Below are 24,474 nucleotides of genomic sequence, written 5' to 3'. Positions count from 1 at the left end.
CCTGTTAGATAAGATTTCATGTGTGTATGTGTGTGTGTGTGTGTGAGAGTGTGTGTATAAAATATATTTATAATTAGTATATATATATATACATATATATATATTCCCTTTTTAAATCAATTTAGATATGAGTGAGGTTCTAGCATTGCTCACTCTACACCACCCTCACCCTTTCCACCTCCACTGTAAAAGCTCTTTCTTGCACCTCTTTTATGTGAGATAATTATTCCTGTTCTTACTCTCCTTTCCTTCTCCCAGGGCATCCATCTTTCTCACCTACTCATTTTTTTTTACATCAGTCCAATATAATTGGAATATAATTCCTGCACCTTCTTTTTATTTAGAGTCTTTCTAACTACGCTAATAATGGTAAAGTTCTTAGAAGTTACACATTTCATCTTCCTATATAGAAAGATAAACAGTTTAACCTTATTGAGTTCCTTGGGATTTCTCTTTCATGTTTACCTTTTTAAGCTTCTCTTAGGTCTTATATTTGAAAGTCACATTTTCTATTCATCTATGGTCTTTTCATCAGAAATGCTTGAAAAACCCTCTATTTCATTAAATTTCTATTTTTCCCCCTTGTAGGATTATATTTAGTTTTGCAGAATAGGTTATTCTTGGTTGCAATCCTAGCTGTTTTGCCTTCTGGAATATTATCTTCCAAGCCTTTGGCTCCTTTAATGTGGTAGCAGCTAAATATTGCGTGATATTGGCTGTGGCTCCACAGTATTTGAATGGTTTCTTTCTAGCTGCTTGAAGTATTTTCTCCTTGCTCTGGGAGCTGTGGAATTTGGCTATAATATGCCTCGGAGTTTTCATCACAGTGCTTATGGTGGCTATGAATATACCAGCACCGTTCTGAATCAAAAAATGTAATAGACTCCCTACATGGAAGCCCGAACCAAAACATTTATTCAAACATCAGAAAGCCAAATCCCAACACCAGAAAGCCAAATCCATCATAGCAACAAAGAAGTCCATCATAGTAACCAAGAAGTCTTTACACATTATCAGGTCTTCCCACAAACAGGCTCCCTTAAGCAAAATGCCCTTCTCTCACTCACAGCCAGCTGCCTGCTTCCTCTGTCCTTCCCAGCTCTGACTAGTCTGACCAACTTCCTCTCAGCTCTGCTCCAGCTCCACCTCTTTCTGTTCCACCCATTCAGCAAACTCCTCCCACCACAGGCTTCATGTGACTCAAAGTCATGTGACTTAGGCTTCCATGTGACTTAAGCAGGTCACATCAGCCTATTAATAGATGGGAAAGATCTTTCCATTATGCAAAAATGCATTAAAGTACATTAACAATACAGATCTCTTTCAGGAAGTGATCTGTGGATTCTTTCAATTTCTATTTAACTCTGGTTCTTGGATATCAGAGCAATTTTCCTGGACAATTTCTTGATGTATGTTGCCTAGACTCTTTCTTTACTGGTAACTTTCAGGTAATCTACTAATTCTTAAATTTTCTCTCCTTGATCTGTTTTCAGGTCAGTTGTTTTTCTAATGAGACATTTCACTTGTCAATCTATTTTGTTATCCTTTTGACTTTGTTTTATTCTGTCTTGATGTCTCATGGAGTCAGTAGCTTCTACCTGCCCAATTCTGATTTTTAAGAAATTTTCATTTTCAATGAGCTTTTGTGCTTCTTTTTTTTTTCCATTTGACCAATTCTTCTTTTTAAGGAGTAATTTTCATCAGTGAATTTTTGTACCTCTTTTTTCTATTCAGCTAATTTTGTTTTTTTAATGTTATTTTCTTTGGGTTTTGTGTGTGTGTGTGTGTGTGTGTGTGTGTGTGTGTGCATACACATACATATGTACCTTTTTTGCCAGCTATTCATTATCTTTTCATAATTTTCTTCCTTTGCTTTTACTTATTTATCTAATTTTTCCTTTACCAGTCTTACTTGATTTTGAAAATTCTGTCCTAGCTCTTTGGGCAAAATTAAAATAAACATAAAACCTCCTCTTCCTCTTGACTTTCCTGTTTCTGTTAATGGCACCCCTATTCTCCTAGGCTTAAAATGTCAGCATCCATTTTAATTCCTTTCCATTTTTGTGGGTTACCTCACCTCTCTTTGTCCCTATACATATATCTAGTCACTACATCCTATCAATACCACCTTAACGGTGTCTTTCCTGTCCATCTCATCCTCTCCATCTTCACTACTACCACTTTAGTACAGGTCCTCATTACTTCTTGCCAGGTCATTTACAATAGTTTTTAGCCCATCTCTTAGAGTCTTTTCTCCCCTTCAATCCATCCTACACATGAATAACAAATTGGTCTTCCAAAGCATAGCTCTGACTAGAGATACCACTTAAAAACCTTCAGTGGTTCCCCATCACCAACAGAATAAAGTTCATATTTAGTAGGTGTGGTAGCATTCAGTACCCTCTAAAGCTCAACTTTAGCTTATCTGGCAATCTCATCTCTCACTGCATGAATCCACAGCTTCTTTGCCCCAGAGAAACTGGATTTATTTGTTCCCCAAACAATTCCTGCCCCTCTCCATCTTCATATCTTTGTTCTTGCTGCTCATGGTTTAAAATTACTTCTCCTCTTCTCCTGCTCCAAAATACTCTGGCCAGTTTCTCCCCTTATTGTTATATTCTCCATGAAGCCTTCTTTGACTACTTAAGTGGGCATTGTTTCTCTACTAAAATTCCTTAGAACTTTGTTCACACTTTTCTGATTGCACTGTCCCATTATACTTTATGTGTATAGGTGTGTACTCTGTTCTCTCCTCACTATCCCACCCTGCCCTCAACTCACCCCACATACATTTTGGGTGATCCTGTTGAATATCTGGTCACAGGATCCAGATGACTCAGGAAGAGGAAGTGAGGCTGATGACATTGCACAGCGCCCCCCCCCCCCCCCCCCCCCGCCACTCAAAATAAAGTCAACTACAAGTCATGTTATCATTTCTCTGATGGCATGGTCTTCTTTGAAAATGAAGGACAAACACAACCTGTAAGTAGACCAAAGTGCCTGAGTGGGGACTGGGTAACTCAGTTCATCCTCTCCCTTCTGTCCCTCTCTCCCCTTCCTTTGGGGTTTACTGGCTAGATGTCCTTCCTTCCTTCCGCCCTTCCTCCCTGCCTTCCTTCCTTCCTCCTTTCCTTCCTTCCTTTTCCCAAAACCTTAAACCCAGTGTACTCTGAAGTCCATCGACTGCACAACAATATATCCCTGTCCAAGCTCCACTTAATGGCTGGCTTACAGTGATTATCACTAGTAACAGTTTCTACTAATTTACTTCTTTTTCCTTTTGTTTGTTAAAAGGGCAATTCTCTGACCACTTCTTAAAGAGGACTGTTCACTCAATGGCCGTTACTTCCCCCTAAGTGAGTACCTGTGAAGGCCAGCCTAAAAAGGCCAAGATTTCCCATTGCATCCAGAGCCATCTACAGTCATCCTGATGAATATCTGGTCACTGGACCCAGATGGCTCAGGAAGAGAAAGTGAGATTGGTGACCCTGCATAGCCCTCCCTCACTCAAAACAAAATCAAGTGCAAGTCATGTCATCATTTCTCTGATGTCATGGTCTTCTTGAAAAACGAAAGACAAACACAAAATTCACACTGGACATTGTAATCAATAATGCTTCTCAGGATCCCTATTCTCTTGGGTCTTGAAACAATACTGTTCCTCAGGGTCCCTAATCCCCTAGGACTAGAAGTATTACTGTTCCTCAGGGTTTACACTTTCTGTTGACCAAAAGTGCTTCTCCTTACCCTTGACCCAGAAGTGTGTATAGGTAGTGGAGCTACCAGTGTCTAATCCTTTTTCCAGTGTTGGCACAGAGATACCCTGCAATCTCTTTCTGACTAGTTGCTAGGTCCCCCTACCATTTCTGGGTAAAGGGCTCCCAAAGCTGCTACTATTTCTTTTGCTACCACCTAGTACCAGCATTGGTGTTTTATCCAGGTCAGCCTCCTCCCCCATGTCACAAATCTCTCTTTCCTATATCCTATCTTGTCTTGGATTGGCAAAAGGTCTTACTCTGACCTTTTGTTGGCTCTGCCACTCAGGAATTTGAATTGAAGCATTTTTTAAAAGTTGTTTGGAGGGGGAATGTTAGGAGAGCTCAACTAATTGCTTTTTATACTCTGCCATCTTGGCTCCACCCCTGCCTATCAGCAAAATTTAAAAGAAAGGATGGGGAAAGGTGAAATAGACATGTAGATCTTAAAGTGAATGCATGACTTAACAGACTATCTAAAAGACAAGGAATATCAAAAATGCAATTTTGCTAAACCATAAGATTTTAGTTTCAAATTTTTATTGTTAACTAGATATGGTTTAGCAGTGCATAAATGTTATCACTAGGTTCAATAAACTATTGAAAATATTCTAGAAGAATATTTTTAAAATGTCTAATGCATGTATTGATTCATTATTAGCTAAAATCTTCCCTATTTAGTGCATTTGTTTTCAACAAGCCAACCTAATATGGGTAATAGTGTATATTTTTATATTAAAGTAGGATTTTACTTTTATTTTGTACATTTTATTTTCTCATGAAAATGAATAGCTGATCTTTGAAACACAGCAGTAGATCTGGAAGTCAAGTAGTTCCACTCTAGATAAATAACTAAATCTCTCAGGACAGATGGTTGACTTCATAAGAATTTCTAAGGATGAATATGCCATAGCTTAACATGGTAGCCAATTATGCCATGGCTTAGTCAAGAAGTTTTTCCTCCTCTCAAACCATAATTTTAATGTAAACCCATTTGTTTCTTCTTGTATCTTTCATAAGCTCCATTTGTACATGTTGTCTTTCTGGTCTCCCCCTTTTAAAGAGTTGAACCATAAAAGGATCCATTTGGAACCTTCTTTAGATAGAAATCTTATGACACTAATATTTATGTAGTATCTCTCAAAGTTGAAAATTCATAGTAATTTTCTACTTTTTTCCTCCTCAATACAATGTTTATTTGAGAAAAAAATCCATTGATTCTCCTCTGCTGTTCAATTATCCAAGCAAGATTTCCCAACTCAGTGCATTTTCTCTAGCTGTCTCCCATGCCTAGAATTTTTTTCCTTTCATCTCAGCCTCCTGACTCCTCTGGCATCCTACAAATTTCAGCTAAAATCTCACTTCTACAAGAAACATTTCTCATGTTAGTGCCTTCCTTCTGAGATTATTCTGCATATATCTTGTTTCTACTTAATTGTTTTCAAGTTTCTCTACTTGATGGTAGGGACTGTTCATGCATTTATACCAGTGTAAGCACATAGTAGATGTTTAACATTGATTGACTTGAAAACTTTTCAGATGAACAGTACTCAGTTCTAAATGTCAAATCTCTATAAAACAGAGCCACAGTACACTCTTAATGATGAGTACATCAAATGAAATCCACAAATATTGCAAAAAGCTCAGTTTAGTTTATTTTTAGGGTTGTTTGTTTTAGCCAATGATAGATTTTGGTTTTACCATCTCTTCCTGTCCAACTCTTCCTTCTCTCTCATTCAGCTGACTTGGACTAGAACTAGATGACCTTTGAGACTCCTTCTATCACTAAAATTCTGCGATCCTCGTGGTAGAAGTGATAATACTTAATAGTCATCCAAGCTAAGGCAGTATGGTAAAGAATCAAAGCAAAGGACCTGAATAATCTACATGTTGGATATAATTGGATATAATGTAAATTGGATATAATATAAAGTGCTCTTTACTTTAATAGAGAGTTTACTTCTAATAACTTTTTTTCAGAAAATGAGAAGAGCAATAGTTACCACCTGAGTCTTGCCTCAAAGGAGTGTTGTATTGCTTAATAAGATGCTTCCAGACTCTTCTTTTAGTTCCTGAGGGAACAGATAGCACTATAGAAACTGAATACTTGCCCTGTTTGCTTATAATTTTCCTTAATAAAGTCTTTCTGACACTTTTCAAAAAACCTACTTGATCTATCTCATTTTCTTCCCCATTGTAGGAAAATGTTGCTCATTTTTGGCTGTATTCTAACTAAAATGATATGTGGTCATTTGGGACAGGGTTCTGTGTAATACGTGCACACCAGGCCAGTTTATTTAGGCTGTAGGTCAATCTAGGGCTCCAGGCCAGAAACACTTCAAGTCCTCTGGCTTGGAGACACTGAACCACTTGAAACTGAGCTACTGTGCTATATTAGTAAATATTTCCCCACCCCCACACACTTGAGGAGCGCAATTCCCTAGAGATGTCTGGGCCTCATTCCCCACAGCTGGATTCACAGAAACTAGATAAATGACTTAGCAATGTCTGCTGTGATCCAGGATGACTGAATCCTCTTATGGTCTGCTTTCTAATTTTGTGTGAAGAAATTGCAGACTTTCATATTCACATCTTGTTACCTAAGCCCTGATTTCTATATGTAGCCTTTAAATAAAATAATATAGGGAAAGAATAATGACTGGACCTGAATGGAGCTTCCATGGTACAGAGAGTTGCTTTATCGTTGTTCTGAGAGCAACCACAGCCTCCAAGAATTTGGAACTATTGGACTGCTCTCATTTAATCCTAGTGTAACTTTCTAAAATACTAATCACAAATAGCTAAGGTGTGAATATTGAGAGCTATGGGATTGGTTAATTTATGTTTGTTTTGTTAATTTGTGTGTATAGTTGAAACCTTTAGTGTTAACAAGTGTTTGATTACAGTTGTTAATCCATTACAATTACATATACATATATTTTTCTTCAGTTGTATGCATAATATATACAACTTATGTTAGTTGTATATAATTATTGTATGTGATACAATATTGTATCATACATAATATTGTATAATACAGTTATATTAGTTGGATATGATTTCCTCTGTTGTGTGGGTTATGATTTACATCTAAGTTAGGGAGCTCAGGCAGTTGGAAGAGGCTTTTTTCGTTATTGTCGATCAAAAGAAACTTTGTTGAGGTTAGCATATAGAGAAGGAGTTCATACTCTAATCTTTATTAACATGAGTATTTGTTCATAACTATTCTCAGAATTCACTGTCAGTTTCACAGATATTCAGAACATCCTGTAATATATATTTATAAATTTTTTTTTTTTTTACAAAAAGGAAACCAAAGAAAGATAAAAGAGTTTTACAGAGTGAATGTTTCTTAACTTTCATTCCTTATTTACATATTTTTTAATCACAGATTTCCAGCAATGTTTTGATTGGGGCAGTCAGTTTTGAAAATTTGGAAATGTTTAAAATTTCCTTTTCTAAAATATAGAAACCAGTTGTTGGTTTTTTTTTTTTTTTTTTTTTTTAAGTATCGATTTATCTAGAGCATAGCCTAGTTCTTTTCTGTAGAAGACACAGATGTGGGCACTAGTCATTTGGGGTTCTCTTTAAAAAGTTTGCACTTTTTACTTTTACTAGTTTTAGAAATAACTCAACATTCTTAATCCAAACATCTTTTAGTTGACTAAAAGGTCATTGTTTCTGTTCATTTCAATTCATTGCATTTTTTTCTTTTCTAGAATATGTCTAAAGATTTCCTTTTCTATATTTTTTGCTATTTTGCTGTTCATATATTCCTTTGTTTTACCATAATTAATAAGAGGTTTTAGTTTTGCTCTTGCTGAGCTTTTCCTGTTTTTTTTTAGTACAATGAATTATGAAGTGCTTATGTGAACTCAAAGTCATCCTTTCTTGAAACCAGTCTGTTCATTAGAAGCCAAACATTTTGGAAGTAGCTTGTGCATATCACTTCATAAAACCACTGAATGTTAAATCTTCGACAACAGGAAAATAAAATGATATTTCTTGCAGACAAAGAATTACATGATTATATGTTATGGAAGAAATATCCCCTCTTTGAGGAACCAATAATTCGAATATTTGTACTTCTATATTTATATTTTCTAATTATGTCTTTTTTTCACTATTTTCCTAAAATACTTTCTCAGGAAAAAAAGTTTATATTAGAAGTACCCTTGTCCTTTTTTCATGATTTACATAAAGACACAATCCTACTAATTCTCATAGTATGACTGGTATTGTTTTGTTTACCTTATAGCAAAAAACAAGCTATAAACAACAATTACTTCCTAAATTTACTTTTAGTCTTCTCTTTGTCTGAGGCCACAAATGAACTTACGCAGAACAATTCCAAATCAGAGAAAAGGGATGGAAGGAAGGTGTTATTGGCTAGGAAAAAGAAAGACAAAAAAAACCCAGATGATTAAATCGCTTCACTTAGAACCTAGTGTATGCTGCATGCTACTGAAAGCTTTATGCTTGTAAAGTACAGAAAATGAAACTATTTCTAGTAAAATTTTGGTCTACTTTTTTTTAATCCTTTATCACTTCGATCTTTAAAAATCTGTTCCTTCTGGTTTGTGACTTCTTTCCGGTATCTATTCATAGAAATCTGTTTCCAGAAAAGGGGCTGTATTGCTTTTTCCAGTAACAGTGATTGTTCAAAGAAAGTTTTGTGAACACTTTACTGAGAACTTAATCTTTTGAAATCCTCCATTGGACCTAGAGTTCCCTTCTGGTTGGTTCAAAGTTTGGCCCCCACAGTGCCAAGGATGCAGAAGTTTTCATTATTGTCATTTGTCATTTCCAGATTGGCATATCTTCTTGATTAAAAGAGTCCCTGATTTTTCAAATAGATTATTATCTAAATTTTATCAGGCTTTTACAATGAGTGATGTCACTTCTCAGTATTAAATCATTTGTCTAAACCTTTACTTATTTGCTGAGAGTTAACAGTTGCTCTCAATTCTCTTCCTCAAAATTAAATTTCAGAATAATCTTTGGAAGAGAAAGGGACCAGGTCTGAAGTTTTAGACAGTGAGCAAAGGCTAAAAAAGATAGATGGGCAACAAGTCAACCAGCAGGAATTTTTTGTATTTATATCCAGTCTCCCTCCCCGGACACCATTTATAATGCATCATCCAATTTCTAGAAACAGCTTTAACCTTACTACTGCAAATGGAAAGAATGACAAAAATAGGCCCTACTCCTAGAGTTGAAAAAAAAAAGTCCTCATTTTCAAAACAACAAATAATTATTTCCACTACGCCAAAGCTAGACTTTCTTTCCTGTTTAAAATAAACACTTGCTTGTTTCTTTTTTGAATTATAATTAGAATGTCTCTAAAAGTTGTAGTGGGGCATTCTGACTTTTCAGTTCTAAGGAGATCTTCTCCATTTTCCTGTAAGAACACTGGACTAGGAAATAGGAGAACTAGGTTCTAATCCTGACCCTGCCAATAACTAGCTTTGTGACCTTCATCTCACAAGGGTTTTGTTTCCACAGGTATAAAAATGAGGAAGTTGAACTAGATTATCTCTGAAGTCCCTTGCATATTTGAATCTTGTAGACACAGAAAGGAAATATCAGCTATCTTGAAAAAAAGAATGTCCTGCCTATCTGGAAAGGTTTCAAGTGAGACTTAGTGATAGCAAATGTTTGTCTTTTAAGTACTAGCTTAGCTAAGTTCAGAGAGTTCACTAGGTTGACTACAGTATGAATTGTTTTTTTTTTTTTATCACAGCTGTTTTTGAAACTACTTAGTCAAATATGGGATGCAACATGCATTGGTAGAGGGGATGTCAACACTATTGAAATCACAATTTGTTTTTAAGTTTAGCATGAAATATAGCATGATAAATGTAAGAGAGGACCATCAGCTGCAAATTCATATAGAGAAAGAGGTTTAGATTTAGGTTTGAGAGACCCAATATTATTCTAGTCCATAATCTTTCATTAATTAGCTTTGTAACCAATGGAAATTAACACCAGATAGTATGTACCCCAGTTTCCCAGTCTGAAACATCGTTAGATTCCTAGATCCTTTCCAGCCTTTAACATTGCTTTTAATGACCTGTTGGGGATGGGGATGAATGACGACTGCATGGAAGAAGTACATATTGTCCGGGGTGTTTAAGTACTGAGCACTTGAATTGGGAAAGTGGAGCTGTAAATTACAAGTAGGGCATGAATGGAAGAGATTTTAAGGAAAAAGAATTGGCATGATGTGTCTACTTGATGGAGTAGTGTGTCCGGGACAAGGTAGAAAAGCATCAAATATGCTTTCAATCATGAGTTCATACACACAGAGATATATACACATACACACACATATATATTTATACATACATATATATATCTGTCTATATATACATGTATGCACACCATATATACACATACATATACATATATAAATACTTATATACAGCTACACACACACACATATTGAAAACATTCAGTAGGCAATTTGAAATACAAATCAGGAGCTAAGGAGAGGGTTGGAATTGTAGATTGATTAGGGAATCAACTGAAACCATGGATATAGATATAATTGAGATCACCAGAGAATCATCATCTTCCCCTCCATGTTCTATAGTCATGGATCCTTCTTTTCTCATGGCTCTCCTATGTTTAATCCATGAATTTGTTGTTTTTTAAAGTCTCTGTATCCTCAATGTCAGAAAATGATTCAAAGACCCTCTTTTATTTATTTTCCTCCTTCCTTCCTTCCTTCCTTCCTTCCTTCCTTCCTTCCTTCCTTCCTTCCTTCCTTCCTTCCTTCCTTCCTTCTTTCCTTCCTTCCTTCCTTCCTCTGTCTCTCCCCCAATCTCCTCTTTCCTTCCCATTACACCCACTGGAAGAAAATATAAACAAAATCTTTGCACCAATATGCATAGTCAAGTAACACAGATTCCTACATTAGCCAAATCTAAAAACATCTTATTTTGCTTCTTGGGTCCATGACTTCCCTCAGAAAATAGGTGCTTCATAATTAATTCTCTAAAACCATGGTTGTCATTGTATTGACCAGAGTTCTCAAATCTTTCAAGACTGTCTTTCTTTTTAAGAAATATTTATTTAAACTATTTAATTTATTATTTAAATTATTTTTAAATTTAATTTAAATTATCTAAATTATTCTCCCATTTCTTCTCACTTCTTTCAGCATCAGTTCATACAGCCTTTCCAGATTTCTCTGAAACCAGCCATTTTCTCATTTGTTAACCTGCAACAATATGCCTCCTTAGTTTCCAATTCTTTGCTCTCTCTCTCTATAAAATTCTTTGCTATATATGTATATATAAATATCCAAAGTAAAAACATGTTGATCTCTTTGAAGTATGGACCTAGTAGTGGTGTCACTGAGTGTGCTCTTGATGTTTTTGGGTGTAGTTCCAAATTTTTCTCAGAGTAGCTGCACCAATTTCACTAGCTTCCCTAGCATAATGAGTCTAGTGTGGCTATTTTGCTGCAGCTCCTCCAACAATTTTTTCTTACCCTTTTTGTGATCTTTGACAGTTTGATGGATATGAGGTAGAATCTGAGTTACTTTAATTTACATTTCCCTAATTATTAGTGATTTGGAGTTTTTATTTTTTTTAAATTTGGCCATTGATAGCATGATTTTCTTCCTCTGAAAATTGTTTATATCCTTTGGCCGCATATCTTTTGGGGAATGGCTCTTGTTTGTATAGATTTGAATGAGGTCCTTATGTATTTTGGAAATGAGAACTTTTCAGAGAAATTTACTGTAAAGTTGTTTTCCTCTGTTAGCTGCTTCTCTTCTACTTTTAGCTGCATTGTTTTTTTTTTCCTTGTGAAAACCCCTTTTTATTTCGTATAATCAAATCCATTTTATCTTCTATGATTCCCCCTATCGCTTGTTAGATCATGGACTCTCTATATAGAACTGAAAGGTAATTTTTTCTTTGCTAGTTTGTTTCTGATGTGAACTTCTATGTCTGAATCACGTGTCCATTTGATCAAGTACATAATGTTGGTCCAAACCCGAATTTCAGCCAGAATTGCTTTCCAGTTTTTCTAGCAGTTAATGAATTCTTACCCCCCAGCAACTGAAGTCTTCAGCTTTGTCAAACACTGTGCTACTGTATTCATATGCTTCTGGATGCTGTGCTCCTAATATATTCCATGTATCAATCATTTTTTTAAACTAGCACCAAATCATTTTGATGATAACTGCTTTGTAGTATAGTTTGAAATCTAGCACTGCTAAGCCTCCTTCCTTTTCACTTTTTTCCTATTATTTCCTTTGAAATTCTTGACCTTTGTTGTCAGATGAATTTTTTTTCTCCTAGTTCTAATAATATTTTGGTAGTTTGATTGGAACAGCACTGAATAAGTAAATTAATGTAGATAATATTACCATCTTTATTATATTGGCTCAGACTACCTAGTTATTTAGGTCTGTTGATTTCCATATTTTGTAGTTTGTTCATATAGTACCTATGTGTGTCTGTACAGGTATATTCGCAAATATTTTACATATTCTGTAATTATTTTAGATGGATTTTCTCTCTCTGATTCCTTCTGTTTAGTCTTATTGGTAACGTAGAAATTCAGATAATGTAGGTGAATTTATTTCATCTCGTGTTACTTTGTTGAGGTTTTATTTTGTTTCAGTTAAGTTTTAGTTGATTCTCTAGGTTGTTTATTTTTAAACAAACCATCATATCATCTGTAAAAGCAACTTTTGTTTCTTTGCCAATACTTATTCTTTTATTTTCTTTTTTCTTGTCTTAGGCTATAACTAGCATATCTAGCACTGTACCAAATAGTAATAATGATATTGGTATTCTCATTTTACTCAAATCTTATTGAACAAGCCTCTGGATTCTTTTTGTTATATATCATGCTGACTCCTGGTTTCAGAAAGATGCTTCTAATACATTATGTTATAATATGGAATAAAGATTTATTTATTCATCTGCATTCTATTTTTTTTAACAGAAATAGGTGTTGGATTTGAATTTTTTCAAGGTCTTATATACTGAATTGAATTCCACGCTCATTTTCTTTAAATACTGCTTTTATCATATCTGTCCCATCTCCCCTCTCAGAAAATCAAGGATTCCTTAACACAACACCAAATCTAAACTTTTATTTCTAGTCCCTTTCCTACTTTTCCTTTAGGGTCTTATTCAAGTTCCACATTTTTTTACAAGAACTTTCATGCTTATATCAGTCTTTTACTCTGAACTATATGTAATTTACTTGAATACACAGGACCACAGAGGTTTTTGAAGCTGAAAAGGACTTTAAAAGTTATCTAGGTACATGGTTAAACTTGAAAATAGAGTAACTGGGGAGTGGGATAACATGGAGGGAGATATAGTTAGTCTTTCTCAACATGACTATTATGGAAGTGTTTTGCATAACTACACATGTATAACCTATATTGAATTGTTTGCCTTCTCAGTGAGGGTGGATGGGGAGGGAGGAAGGGAGAGAAGTTAGAACTCAGAGTTTTAAAAACAAATGTTAAAAAATTGTTTCTACATACACCATCATTTTGTGATTTTAATGCAAAGGTAAGCACAGAGGAAAATAGTGAAATATATACGTGAAAGTATGGCTTGGGGTTTCTCTGAGAGAGGCAGAAATATGCTAAATATTTGGTATATTGAGTTTTTGCTTAGAGCTGTTGCCTATTTAACATTATTCATTTATTATAAAGGGGCAGGTAAATGGTACACTGGATGGAATGCCAGACCTGGAGTCAAGAAGACTCATTTTCCTGAGTTCAAATCTGACCTCAGACTAGCTCTGTGACCCTGAGAAAGTCACTTAAATCCATTTACCTCAGTTTCCTCATCTGTGAAATGAGCTGGAGAAGGAAATGGCAAACCACTCCTATATCTTTACTAAGAAACCCCAAATGGGGTCATGAAGAGTCAGACATGACTGAAATAAGATATAGAGGTAATGGGGTATAAAAATCTATATTGCCCTACAAGAAAGTAAGGGGAAAGGAAATAAGGGGGGGGGGGTGATAAAAGGAAAGGCAGACTGGGGGAAGGGTAATCAGAATACATGCCATATTGGGAGGGGGGGAGAAATAGTGAGAAAATTTGGAGCTCAAAATCTCATGGAAATGAATGTTGAAAACTAAAAATAAGTTAATTAATAAAGAAAAAAGAAAAAGAAATAAAAAAGAAAAAAGTTATCTAGTTCAACTTTCTTAATTTATAGATAAATAAATAGTCTCAGAGCAAGTGAATTTCTTGTTTGCTAACAGCTTTTCTTTTCTTTTTTGGTCCAAGCTTATGATTTCATTGGTACATAGAACTCCCAGTACAGAAATTCTTTACAACAGTGCAAGTCAGCAACTCATTAAGTTGTTGGGTATTAATATATTGGTTATGTTTTTAGTGGATGTGATTTGACCCACAGTTTTCTGATTTCACAAAAGAGCTGTCCTTTATTTGATAATGCCAACTCATTCTTTGGACTTCATATTTTTCTACATAATTTGCTAATTTTCTACATAAAGATTTTAGTCTTCTTGTTAACATATACATTCTTTAGAACAAGATGTTTCACTGTATGCCATCACTTCTCATATTTCAAGGACTACTTCACTGTGTATCTAAATTTAACTTTGAATTGACTTGTTGTGACAATTTTTAATGTTCTTTTATTTACATGGGAATAGATATTTACTCCTCATTACAGAACTAAGCCACACCAGATCTTTCTGGTAGAACCAGATTCTTATCTGTACATACAATATCATGTAAAATTTCTTGCTTAATTAGAAGCCAGTCTGGGAACTGCCAAGTTAGAATGAATACTCTCTATTATATTAACTTTTATATTACTAATGTGTGTACATAAGGCATTGGCACCCACTCTTAGTGCCTGTGGGATTCAGCCAGCGTTCTAATAGGTTTGTTGCAAAACCTAGCCAGTCTTAGAAACAGCCTGCCACAATTGGGCTGTTGCTTTAAAAAAAATGACATATGGATTTGCAATAAGTGTTAAGTAATGACAATAATAAACACAACTACTAAACATTTAGCAATGTCTGTAGGTATTCATCAGGGTTTTATGAAAGCTGAGTTGCTTTTACATCTCCAGGTGACTTTTTGTAAACTGCCTCTATAAATCTTGAAATGTAAATTGTTCCAGGTAGAATTGGAAATGAACAGTATATCAGCATTTTGTGATTTTAATGCAAAGGTAAGCACAGAGGAAGATAGTAAAATGTATACTTGGAAGTATGGCTTGGGGTTTTTCTGAAAGGGGCTGAAATATGCTATATATTGGGTACATTGATTTTTTGCTTAAAGAGCTGTTGCCTATTTAACATTACTTATTTATTGCAAAGGGGCAGCTACATGGTACACTGGATAGAATGCCAGACCTGGAGTCAAGAAGATGCATTTTCCTGAGTTCAAATCTGACTTAAGACACTTACTAGCTATGTGACCCTGAGCAAGTCACTTAAACCCCATTTACCTCAGTTTCTTCTTATCTGTGAAATGAACTGGAGAAGGAAATGGCAAACCACTCCTGTATCTTTGCCAAGAAACCCCAAATGGGGTCATGAAGAGTCAGACACGACTGAAAACAACTCAACAACAAAAACAACACCTTATTACAAAAATACTGCATGTTCATAACATGACAGGACCTTTAAAATCATTATAGAGTAACATGACCTATTCATGCCATCAAAAGGCTTACCTTGAAATTAAACCTAGAGCAGATAGCAGCATAAAAGAAAAAGAAAACAGAATCACATTTATAATTGAAAATAGGCTTGCCAATTCCATCACTGCCCCATTTTCATTCTGATAATTAAAGAAAAAATTAGTTGTAATCACTGAATGTCAGAGTTGGAAAGGATAGACTAGTCATATACCTGAACAGGAATATCCTCTTAACCATCTGCAACATGTTGTCATCCAGCCTCTTTTGAAAGGCCTCCAGTGAAGAGGAACTCACTACTACCCTAGGATGAATGGGTGAATGAGTGAAAAAGCATTTAAGTACTTAGAATTTCCAGCTAAGTGCTGAGAATATCCTGCCTACCCAAATAAAAAAAAAAAATAAAAGGAAAAACAGTCTCAGCCTATACTCCTTTCGATGGGCTATTCTTCCTTATTAAAGTGTAAACTCATTGAGGAAAGGGATTGCTTCAAGTTGAGAGAACTTGTTTAAATATTGTGTTCAGAGAACAAACTTTGAGTTAGTTTAGCGTGATTGTTTGACATGTCCTTTCTAAGCAATGAATTGATTTGATTACTACTCCCAAGTGATGGAAAGCTCAGTAAATGGGGGTAGAGGTGGCTGAGGGATTTGAAGGAGTGTGAGCATGGGAAATAATGACACAAGGACTGTAGAGTGGAGTTTGGGTCAGGCTGGGAATTGGGAAAGTTTCCCTGATCAGAAACTTAAGTTCCCTAGGTGACAGAGAAACTGTAGCTCCTTTCACTTGTAGCCTGCCTAATCAATCAAATCAATCTTTTCCCTTATATCTCCTATTGATGCCATTTTCTAATTATGACATTTCAGGAGCCGTATGATTAATGCAGATGATCTTTGTTCCTTTTTAGCATTTGATAGGAAAAAGGGACCCTTGGCTGGCACGCAGATTGCCGCTCTTTTTTTTTAATCTGTTGTCGTTATTTCTCTATTGACGTGTTATTATTTTTTTTCTTTCCCTTTCTCTTTATGGTATGCTTCCCAATTGGATGAACATTATGAAGACTGCTGTGTTCACTGTATCCTGGCCTGCTTGTTCTGTGAGTTCCTGACCCTCTGCAATATCGTTTTAGGACAAGCGTCATGTGGCATCTGTACGTCGGAGGCCTGCTGCTGTTGCTGTGGTGATGAAGTAGGAGATGACTGTAATTGCCCTTGTGACATGGATTGTGGTATAATGGATGCCTGTTGTGAATCATCAGACTGTTTAGAAATCTGTATGGAATGCTGTGGAATTTGTTTCCCATCATAAATATTTATCCCTTATTTTATTCTGTTCAAAACTGGAGTTTTTGTTGTTTTATTTTTAAATTCTCCTAAAGGGGGAGAAAAGCATCACAAGATTCTCATGAAACAACACAGTTACTTGCACTGTTTTCTCCCTCTTTTTAAAGAATCTTTGAGAACTCCATATCATAGTCAAATGTGTATGGTTTTATATGTGAAATTATAACTGCTATTTTTTTCTTTAATAGGTTGCTTTAAATGATGGAGATTTTGAAAGAAAAAAACACAAATATTCATTTTTCTCCTACTTTTTAGCTAGATTTGTGATAACCATTCCTAGAAGCCTCCTTCCTCCAAACACATTATTTCTAAATGAGTATTTAAAAAAGAAAATTTATTTTTGTTATTTGTCTATTAATGTTTAAAATGAACTGTTCTTTGTGGTTTAAATTAGAGAGAACAAACTCAAAGCTGTCTTAAAAACAGAGTTATGGGAAGTCAGGTCTCAGAGGCTTTCCACATTTGCTACTTGAAAAATTTAGTTTCATACCAAACTTTAGAGGTCAAGATGAAAACTCTGTACTCTTAATCAGTTACAATTAAGTATACATAGTCATTTTAAAGCAATAAGAAATACAGTATTTAGAAAAAAAATATGTTGGCTAAGATTTACCAAATATGTATCTTGTTATAGCTGATTATAGTATTTTTGGTTTCATTATGAGATTCTATGTTGATAAAAGAAAAGACTCATGAAGCTGATACAGTATTTTCAGAGTGGGGAAATGCCAGTGCCAACATGAGGAGCATCACTGGTAAATTTGCAGTTTCATTTGAAACTGCTATTTTTTGTGAGTCTTTGCATTTCTGGAATTGTTTTGGTTTCTGTTGGATTTTAATCAGTTTTAAAACAGCAGATTATATAAAGAGCAGTTACTACAATCCATTCCTTAACAATGCAATGAGAATTCCTATTTCCACCATTGTGACTTGATTAGATTTGAAATTAACCAAATCATCAACTACACATGCTATATATTCACCTTATGTATTGGGAAAGTAGGAAAAGACAAGGAGTGTTATAGCTGTTTTGAGACTTTCAGCGTTTGTGTATGTTCTGTTAGAATGAGGATTATGTTTTCCTACCATGTATTGATTTTTTTTCCAGATTGTTAAGTTTGATTTAATGTAATTTTTTGTAGAGGTTATGGAAGTACAATTTTGGATTGATATTTCTCACTATGTTATCTAATTTATTGCTTACCCCATTCTCATTCCCCATTGTTGTCTTTTGTAATTGAAGACGACCAAAATGACGTCACAGTGTCGAGTCATTGTACAGTGTGTCTCACTATGGCTGACCAAATTAATTCGCTGGCCCGTTTCCAGTCACCTTCCAGTACCATGTTACCATGTCCCTTTCATGAAACGTAGCTGAAAGTTATTTCATGTATTGTTGGTGTCATTCAGTTATGTCCGATTCTTTGTGGCCCCATGGACCATACTGCCCATAGGGTTTTCTTGATAAAGATTCTGGAGTGGTTTGCCATTTCCTTCTCCTATGGATTAAGGCAAACAGAAGTTAAGTAACTTGCCCAGGATCACACAGATAATAAGTGTCAAAGGGTGTATTTGAACACAGGTCTTCCCGATTCCAGGTCCAGTGTTCTATCCCCTAAGCCACCTAGTTGTCTTATTTCATGTATTGCAGAACTTAAAATAAGCAAAACAGCAACAACAAAATGTCTTTATTCTCCCTTGTAGTGCATTTTTCAAACTGAAGACTTTTGAGCTATTGAATTTAAAATAGAGTGCTAATAAACATCTTTTCCCCCTCTTTTCCTAAAAAATGCCTTCTATTTGTTAAACCAAATATAAGAGCTTTGTAGTATTTTATACATAATCAGAATCTCAATATTTATATGTACCCAAGCCTAACATTCCATATACTCAGTAGATATATCAAACATTACAGATTATGAGTATCATCTGTATAGACATATAAAGTTTCCTAATGACCTGGAATTATCAGATTATTTCATTTTTTTCCTGACAATTTTTGACTGAGTGATGTCTGCTATTTAAATGTATTCTGCTATTTTCTATAGAAATATCAGCATTTTTGTAATATATGTCTCTATAGCAGAGAACATTAGTTGGGTAGTGGGATTTCATTTTTATATTCTCAAAATTCTCTTTTGTCTGCTTCAGGCAATCATTTTGTAAGCACCTTGCATAGTTAAAAACAAGGCAAAAATAAAAGTAGATAAATGTGAAATTGTACTTTTGAGCACCAATTTCAGAATTTCTGTGTAAAAAATACTCTGTTGGATACTATGGAAATTGTGATGAAGTTCTGTAGTTTACAGTTAAAGTTTTTTTTTTGGAGGGGATTTCTAACCCCCTTTTTAAAAAATTGGTAATATGGTGTTTGAATTTTATATTAACTGGATCTTGTATTATCCTAAAGAACACTATTTTGAAATTAAAGAAACAACAGCTTTATATTGAATCATTGGCATATTTTCATGTCAAACTGTTTCATTGATTTTTATTTTCTCTTTTAATGCTTTTTGTTTTGATTTAAGACTAGAAATTTGTTTTATCCTGTTACATTTATTTATTTTTTATTTTTTGAAATTATTTATTTAACTTTTAGCATTCATTTTCACAAAATTTTGGGTTCCAAATTTTCTCCCCATTTCTCCCCTCCCCCCTCCCCAAAGCGCCGAGCATTCTAATTGCCCCTATCACCAATCTGCCCTCTCTTCTAACATCCCTCCCTTCCCTTGTCCTCATCTTCTCTTTTATCCTGTAGGGCCAGATAACTTTCTGTACCCCATTACCTGTATTTCTTATTTCCTAGTAGTAAGAATAATACTCGACAGTTGTTTCTAAAACCTTGACTTCCAACTTCTCTTCATTCCTCCCTCCCCACCCATTCTTTTTGGGAAGCAAGCAATTCAAAAATATGGTTACATGCCACAGAGTAGGTGGCAATGCCTTAACCGTATATGTGTTGTAAAGGCCACTAGGACCTCTTCCATCCTTATCAAGGGGAGTGCTAACCTTCTCTCCTTTCTTACAACACCCTGTTGCATTTTTTTTCCTGAAGACTGACTTTGCTGGTTATATCACTCAGATATGATACTTGGACATAAATGAACTCGTGTGGACACAAGTGCATTCTGACATCAGAGGTTTGCGTTATTTAAAAATCTGTCATAAATTTGTGTAAACTGAATTTGACTTGACAAATTTTCTCATGATCAACTTTAAAATTTTCACCTTTAGCTTATTAAAAAGCTAACTTTTTCTGTATGATCAAATAGACTGATCATTCACAAGTAGTGCTTTGTGAATGTTAGGTTTAATGGATCTCATGAGAATGAAAATCATCAAAAATGTTCAAATTATTCTAGAGGATTATCCATCACATTATATAAGTAATATTTAACTTAATATCTTAGGATAGTTGGTGTTTGACTAAGCAAATGATCAAGCTCACTGCTTTAGGAAACCTTTGACTTTATCTTAGAGAATAATAATTTTGATGTTTGTTATATTACTGTGGATAAACCAACTCTATTCACCTGCAGTAGGCTTTCACTTCATCTTAGTACTTTCCTGTAGACTAGACATTGGGAACTAGTTGAATGATGCCAAATTTGCAAGAGATTTTTAGTGGAGTGCCCTTTGGGGATGTATGCTTGACCCCCTGCTATTTCACATTTTTATCAAGGGCTTGCATGAAACTAAAAATGAAATTCTTATCAAAGGAGCAGATGACACAAAGTTAGGAGATAGCTAACAGATTTTCTGACAGTCATAATCCAAAAAAACCACTAGTGGATTAAAACTTAAGGCTAAATCTGTTAAAATGGAATTTAATAAGTACAAATGCTTGGTCATGATAATTTATTAGAATTTAGATGTTATCTAATATAGTGCTACATATTTTTTAAGAGAGGAAGAAATTGAGGCACAAAGAAAGTAAATGACTTGCCCAAAATCACTTGGGGTGTTAAGTGGCAGGGTAGGATTTGAAACTAGACCTCTGATTTCAAATTCTATGCCTTTCTTTCCAATACATTTTGCCCCCTTTTTAATATTTGAGTTCAGATCAACTCACAAATACAAGATGGGGGAGGTCTGGCTAGTTAGCAATTCATCTGAAAAATGTGGAATTAGTTTAAAGGGATGTCAAGTCAGTATAAGTCAGCAGTATGATATAGTCATCAAAGAAGCTAATGTAGCTTTTGTTGTTGTTTAGCTGTTTCAGTAATGTCTGACTCTAAATGACAGTGTGGGATTTTCTTGGCAAAGATCCTGGAGTGGTTGGCCATTTCCTTTTCCAGTTCATTTCACAGATGAGGAGCTGAGGCAATTAGGGTTCAGTGACTTGCCTGGGGCCACACAGCTAGTGAGTGTCTAAAAACAGATTTGAACTCAGCAAGGTAAGCTTTCTGGACTATAGGCCCAGCACTCTATCTAGGGTGGCACCTAGCTGTCCCTAATGAAACTAGCCTGTGTTGAGAGGTACAAAATCCAGAACTAGTGAGTGGATAGTTCCACCATATTTTGCTTTGGATAGACCACATTTGTAGTGTTGTGTTTGGTTCTGGATACTACATCTTAAGAGAGACATTGATATTTTGGAAAGCATCCAGAGATGGATGGCTGGAATGGTGAAAGGTGTCATCACGGTCTTCATCATGTGAGCAACAGTTAAATGAATCAAGAATGCTTAGACTAAATTTAAGAGTACTAAAAGAAAAGACGTTAACTGTCTTTAAATATTTGGAAGGGGGAATTGACTTGTTCTGCTTCACCACAAAGAATAAGAATTAGTATCAATGATTGGAAGATGCAGAGTTAAATTGAGGCTTGATCTAAGGAGAATATTCTCAATAATTCAAATTAGGCAGAAGTAGAACGGACTGCCTTGGGTGGTAGGGAGCTGACCATTTCTAGGGAACTTTAACCAAAGGTTGTATGACTGCATGTCAGTGATGTTTTAAAGGTGAATTTTCTTCAGGTGTGTGTTGAATTCCACATCTTTTGAGGTCCTTCCAACTTCGAGCATCTACAAATAAAGGCAGCTTCACATAATGCCTTTCGTATTTTTTTCTCTTTACTAATAATAGTTATGTCCCATGTTGGTAGCAAGGTGGTATAGCAGATAGAGCATGGGGACTTGGAGGCATTAAGATCAGAGTTCTAATATGGGTTACTGGCTGTGTGATCCTGGGTATGTCATTTAATGGTGCTCAATCTCATTTTCATATTATAGCAAATGAGGATAATAATAACGCTTATCTCAGAGTTACAAAGATCAAATAAGATCAATTGTGACATATAAAAAGTTCAAGAGACATAGTTTCTGGGTAATTAATAATCATTTTATTAATTATGGCAGATGGATAGTTAACAAAAGGGTCATTTGACTGTCTTTCCTAATTCAAAGATGCCTCATGGTACCTGCTTAATGCTTATATTCCTTTGGAAGACTGGATATTCCTGGGGGTGGAAATCAGTTCTGGTTAACAAGTATAACTGTGTTCATCCTTCGTTGCTGAAGAAGAGCATGCTATCAGAGAAATGATGATATGACTTGCACTTGACTTTGTTTTGAGTGAGGGAGGGCTGTGCAGGTCACCAGCCTCACTTCTCCACCAGAGCCATCTGAATCCAGTGACCAGATGTTCATCAGGATGATTGGAGATGACTCAGAATGAAGCAGTTGGGGTTAAGTGACTTGCCCAAGGTCACCTGGCTAGTGAGTATCGAGTGTCTGAAGTGAGATTTGAACTCAGGTCCTCCTGACTCCTGCACTGGTGCTCTATCCACTGCACCACCTAGCTGCCCCTAGTTAACAAGTAACAAGAGAATGACTATTATAATGAAAGGTGGGTTTGTTCTGATGAGGATCTGGGGGACATGACTCTTATCACTCTTGGTCAAAGAGACTTATCCATATTCATACCATCCTGTCTAAGATAATCTAGACAAAACTGGGAATCTGCCTCCCCCTAGACCTGTCAGATTAAAACACAACAGGGCAGAATTCACCAATTCACCTGGACTAGAATTTTTTTACTTTTTGATCAGATCTGAGTTTTCCCAGTTGGGTAAATTTCACCCAATATTTCATATTATCATCAGCCCTTCCCTTCAAAGACTGGCTGGATAACCTATAGGGGCTTCTGAATGAGGAGACAGGAAAGGGAAAAACCTTAGTTCTAATTCAATAATTGGTTATTAATAAGGAAATAATCATTTCTCTCAAAATGTAAAGCACATTTCAAGCCTTAAAGCTAAATTCTAGCTAGCTATTATTAAGTTCAGTTTTTGTATAAGTCATATGCTTAACAATCATAAAATTTATGTAGAAGTCTAGAAATTGCATGGTTTTCCTTCTTAAATTCTAAGCAAATTGTTGTTACCAAGTTGTAAAATAAGTCAGTTTATTCCTGAAGAAGGCACTACTGTTTCTAAGCTATTCTAGAACTCACCCCCAAACATCCCTTATAATGAATAATTTTTTTAAACAAAACAGTTCAGAAAAATTAACCAATATATAAGAAAAACAGTATGACATGATATTCAGTGTTCTACACCCGGGGTCCCTCTCCTCAGCAAAGAAAGGAGGGAGATACTTTCTCATATCTCTTCATTGGGACTATGCTTGGAAATACATAAGATTATCTGTTAATTATAACCAAACAGCCAGTGCCAGTAGATTTCTTTCTAGATTGTGGATCCCCCACTTCTCACCTTTGTCTGAGAAGAGAACTTTAAACAACACATCCATGCTATTGTTATTTTCTATTCATGTGAAAAATTTTGAACTGTGAATATAATTTGGGGGTAATCTTGATATCTTTCCTTAAGACCTTATACTCAATGGGAATTCCAATAATGAAAGTGCAACGTAGTTCTCTAAAATACTGATAAAGTATATACTTCCTGCACAAATTTTGAACACGACTCAGTTAAGAACATAATTATAAATGTTTTATTTGTATGCCAACACTTTATTTAAATTTTTTCCAAATAACTCAGTTTTACATTATTTTTAGTTCCAAATTCTCTTCTTTTCCCTTTCTTCTTCCTACCCATTGAAAAGGCTAGAAAAACATGACCCTTTACAAACATGCATAGTCATACAAAACCAACTGCCATATTAAGCATGTAAGGACAGAATTATTAACAAAATTGGGGAGTGAGAGGCAAATTCAAACAAATGCTTCCTAAGTTTAGCTTTAAAAACTGAAAAGATCCCTAAATGTTGACGTATAAAGGGGTTAGAGGCAAAGGAATTAAGTTCCAAGACCAAGAAAGAGGGTGCATAAAAGCTCCTGATCCATTTGACACAGTTCATAGCCTTTTACAGAATGAATAAAGCCCTGTTGAGCAAGAAACGAAAAGATCTCATTATAGGAGGAAGCCAAACCATATTGAAGAGTGGGCACTAGTAACTATTTCTAAAAACAGCCCTGCTGTTCTATATTGAACCAGTCCATTTCTTAACTTGGTAGGTAGCAGTGTAAAGATGGAGCCAATCGGCTTGATCCTGTACCAATTACAGATGTCGAAGTGTGGTTTCAAAGATCTACAAATAGTTAATATAGCCAACTGTGTTGTAGTGAAACAAAAGAAGAGTTAAATGTTCCATCTGGAAGCCTAGAAATGCCTGATTTTCCAAGTTGTAAAGACTTACATAGTGCATCATTTAATGAGGACTTCAAAGGAGAATCCCCAA

The 24,474-nt window shown here is 35.3% G+C and overlaps 1 protein-coding gene and 1 non-coding gene across 3 annotated transcripts in view; one reads left to right on the top strand and one right to left on the bottom strand.

The window, feature by feature from the left end:
• MDFIC (MyoD family inhibitor domain containing) overlaps window positions 1-19,221 on the top strand; it is a 129,596-nt gene extending 110,375 nt beyond the window's left edge. For both annotated transcript variants that reach the window (XM_072652983.1, XM_072652984.1), the window contains exon 5: window positions 16,487-19,221. In XM_072652983.1, coding sequence (XP_072509084.1) covers window positions 16,487-16,734 — 248 coding nt within the window. In that variant the 3' untranslated portion in view covers window positions 16,735-19,221. The remainder of the gene's footprint in view (window positions 1-16,486) is intronic.
• Window positions 19,222-19,672: 451 nt separating this feature from the next.
• Window positions 19,673-19,800, bottom strand: LOC140497930 (U6atac minor spliceosomal RNA). Its single transcript, XR_011964933.1, has one exon. It is a non-coding gene; the product is annotated as a U6atac minor spliceosomal RNA (small nuclear RNA).
• Between the last annotated feature and the right edge of the window lie 4,674 nt (window positions 19,801-24,474).

The sequence above is a fragment of the Notamacropus eugenii genome, chromosome 3, assembly GCF_028372415.1.
Source record: "Notamacropus eugenii isolate mMacEug1 chromosome 3, mMacEug1.pri_v2, whole genome shotgun sequence".
Lineage (NCBI taxonomy): Eukaryota > Metazoa > Chordata > Mammalia > Diprotodontia > Macropodidae > Notamacropus > Notamacropus eugenii.
This window is presented reverse-complemented; position numbering and strand designations above follow the sequence as displayed.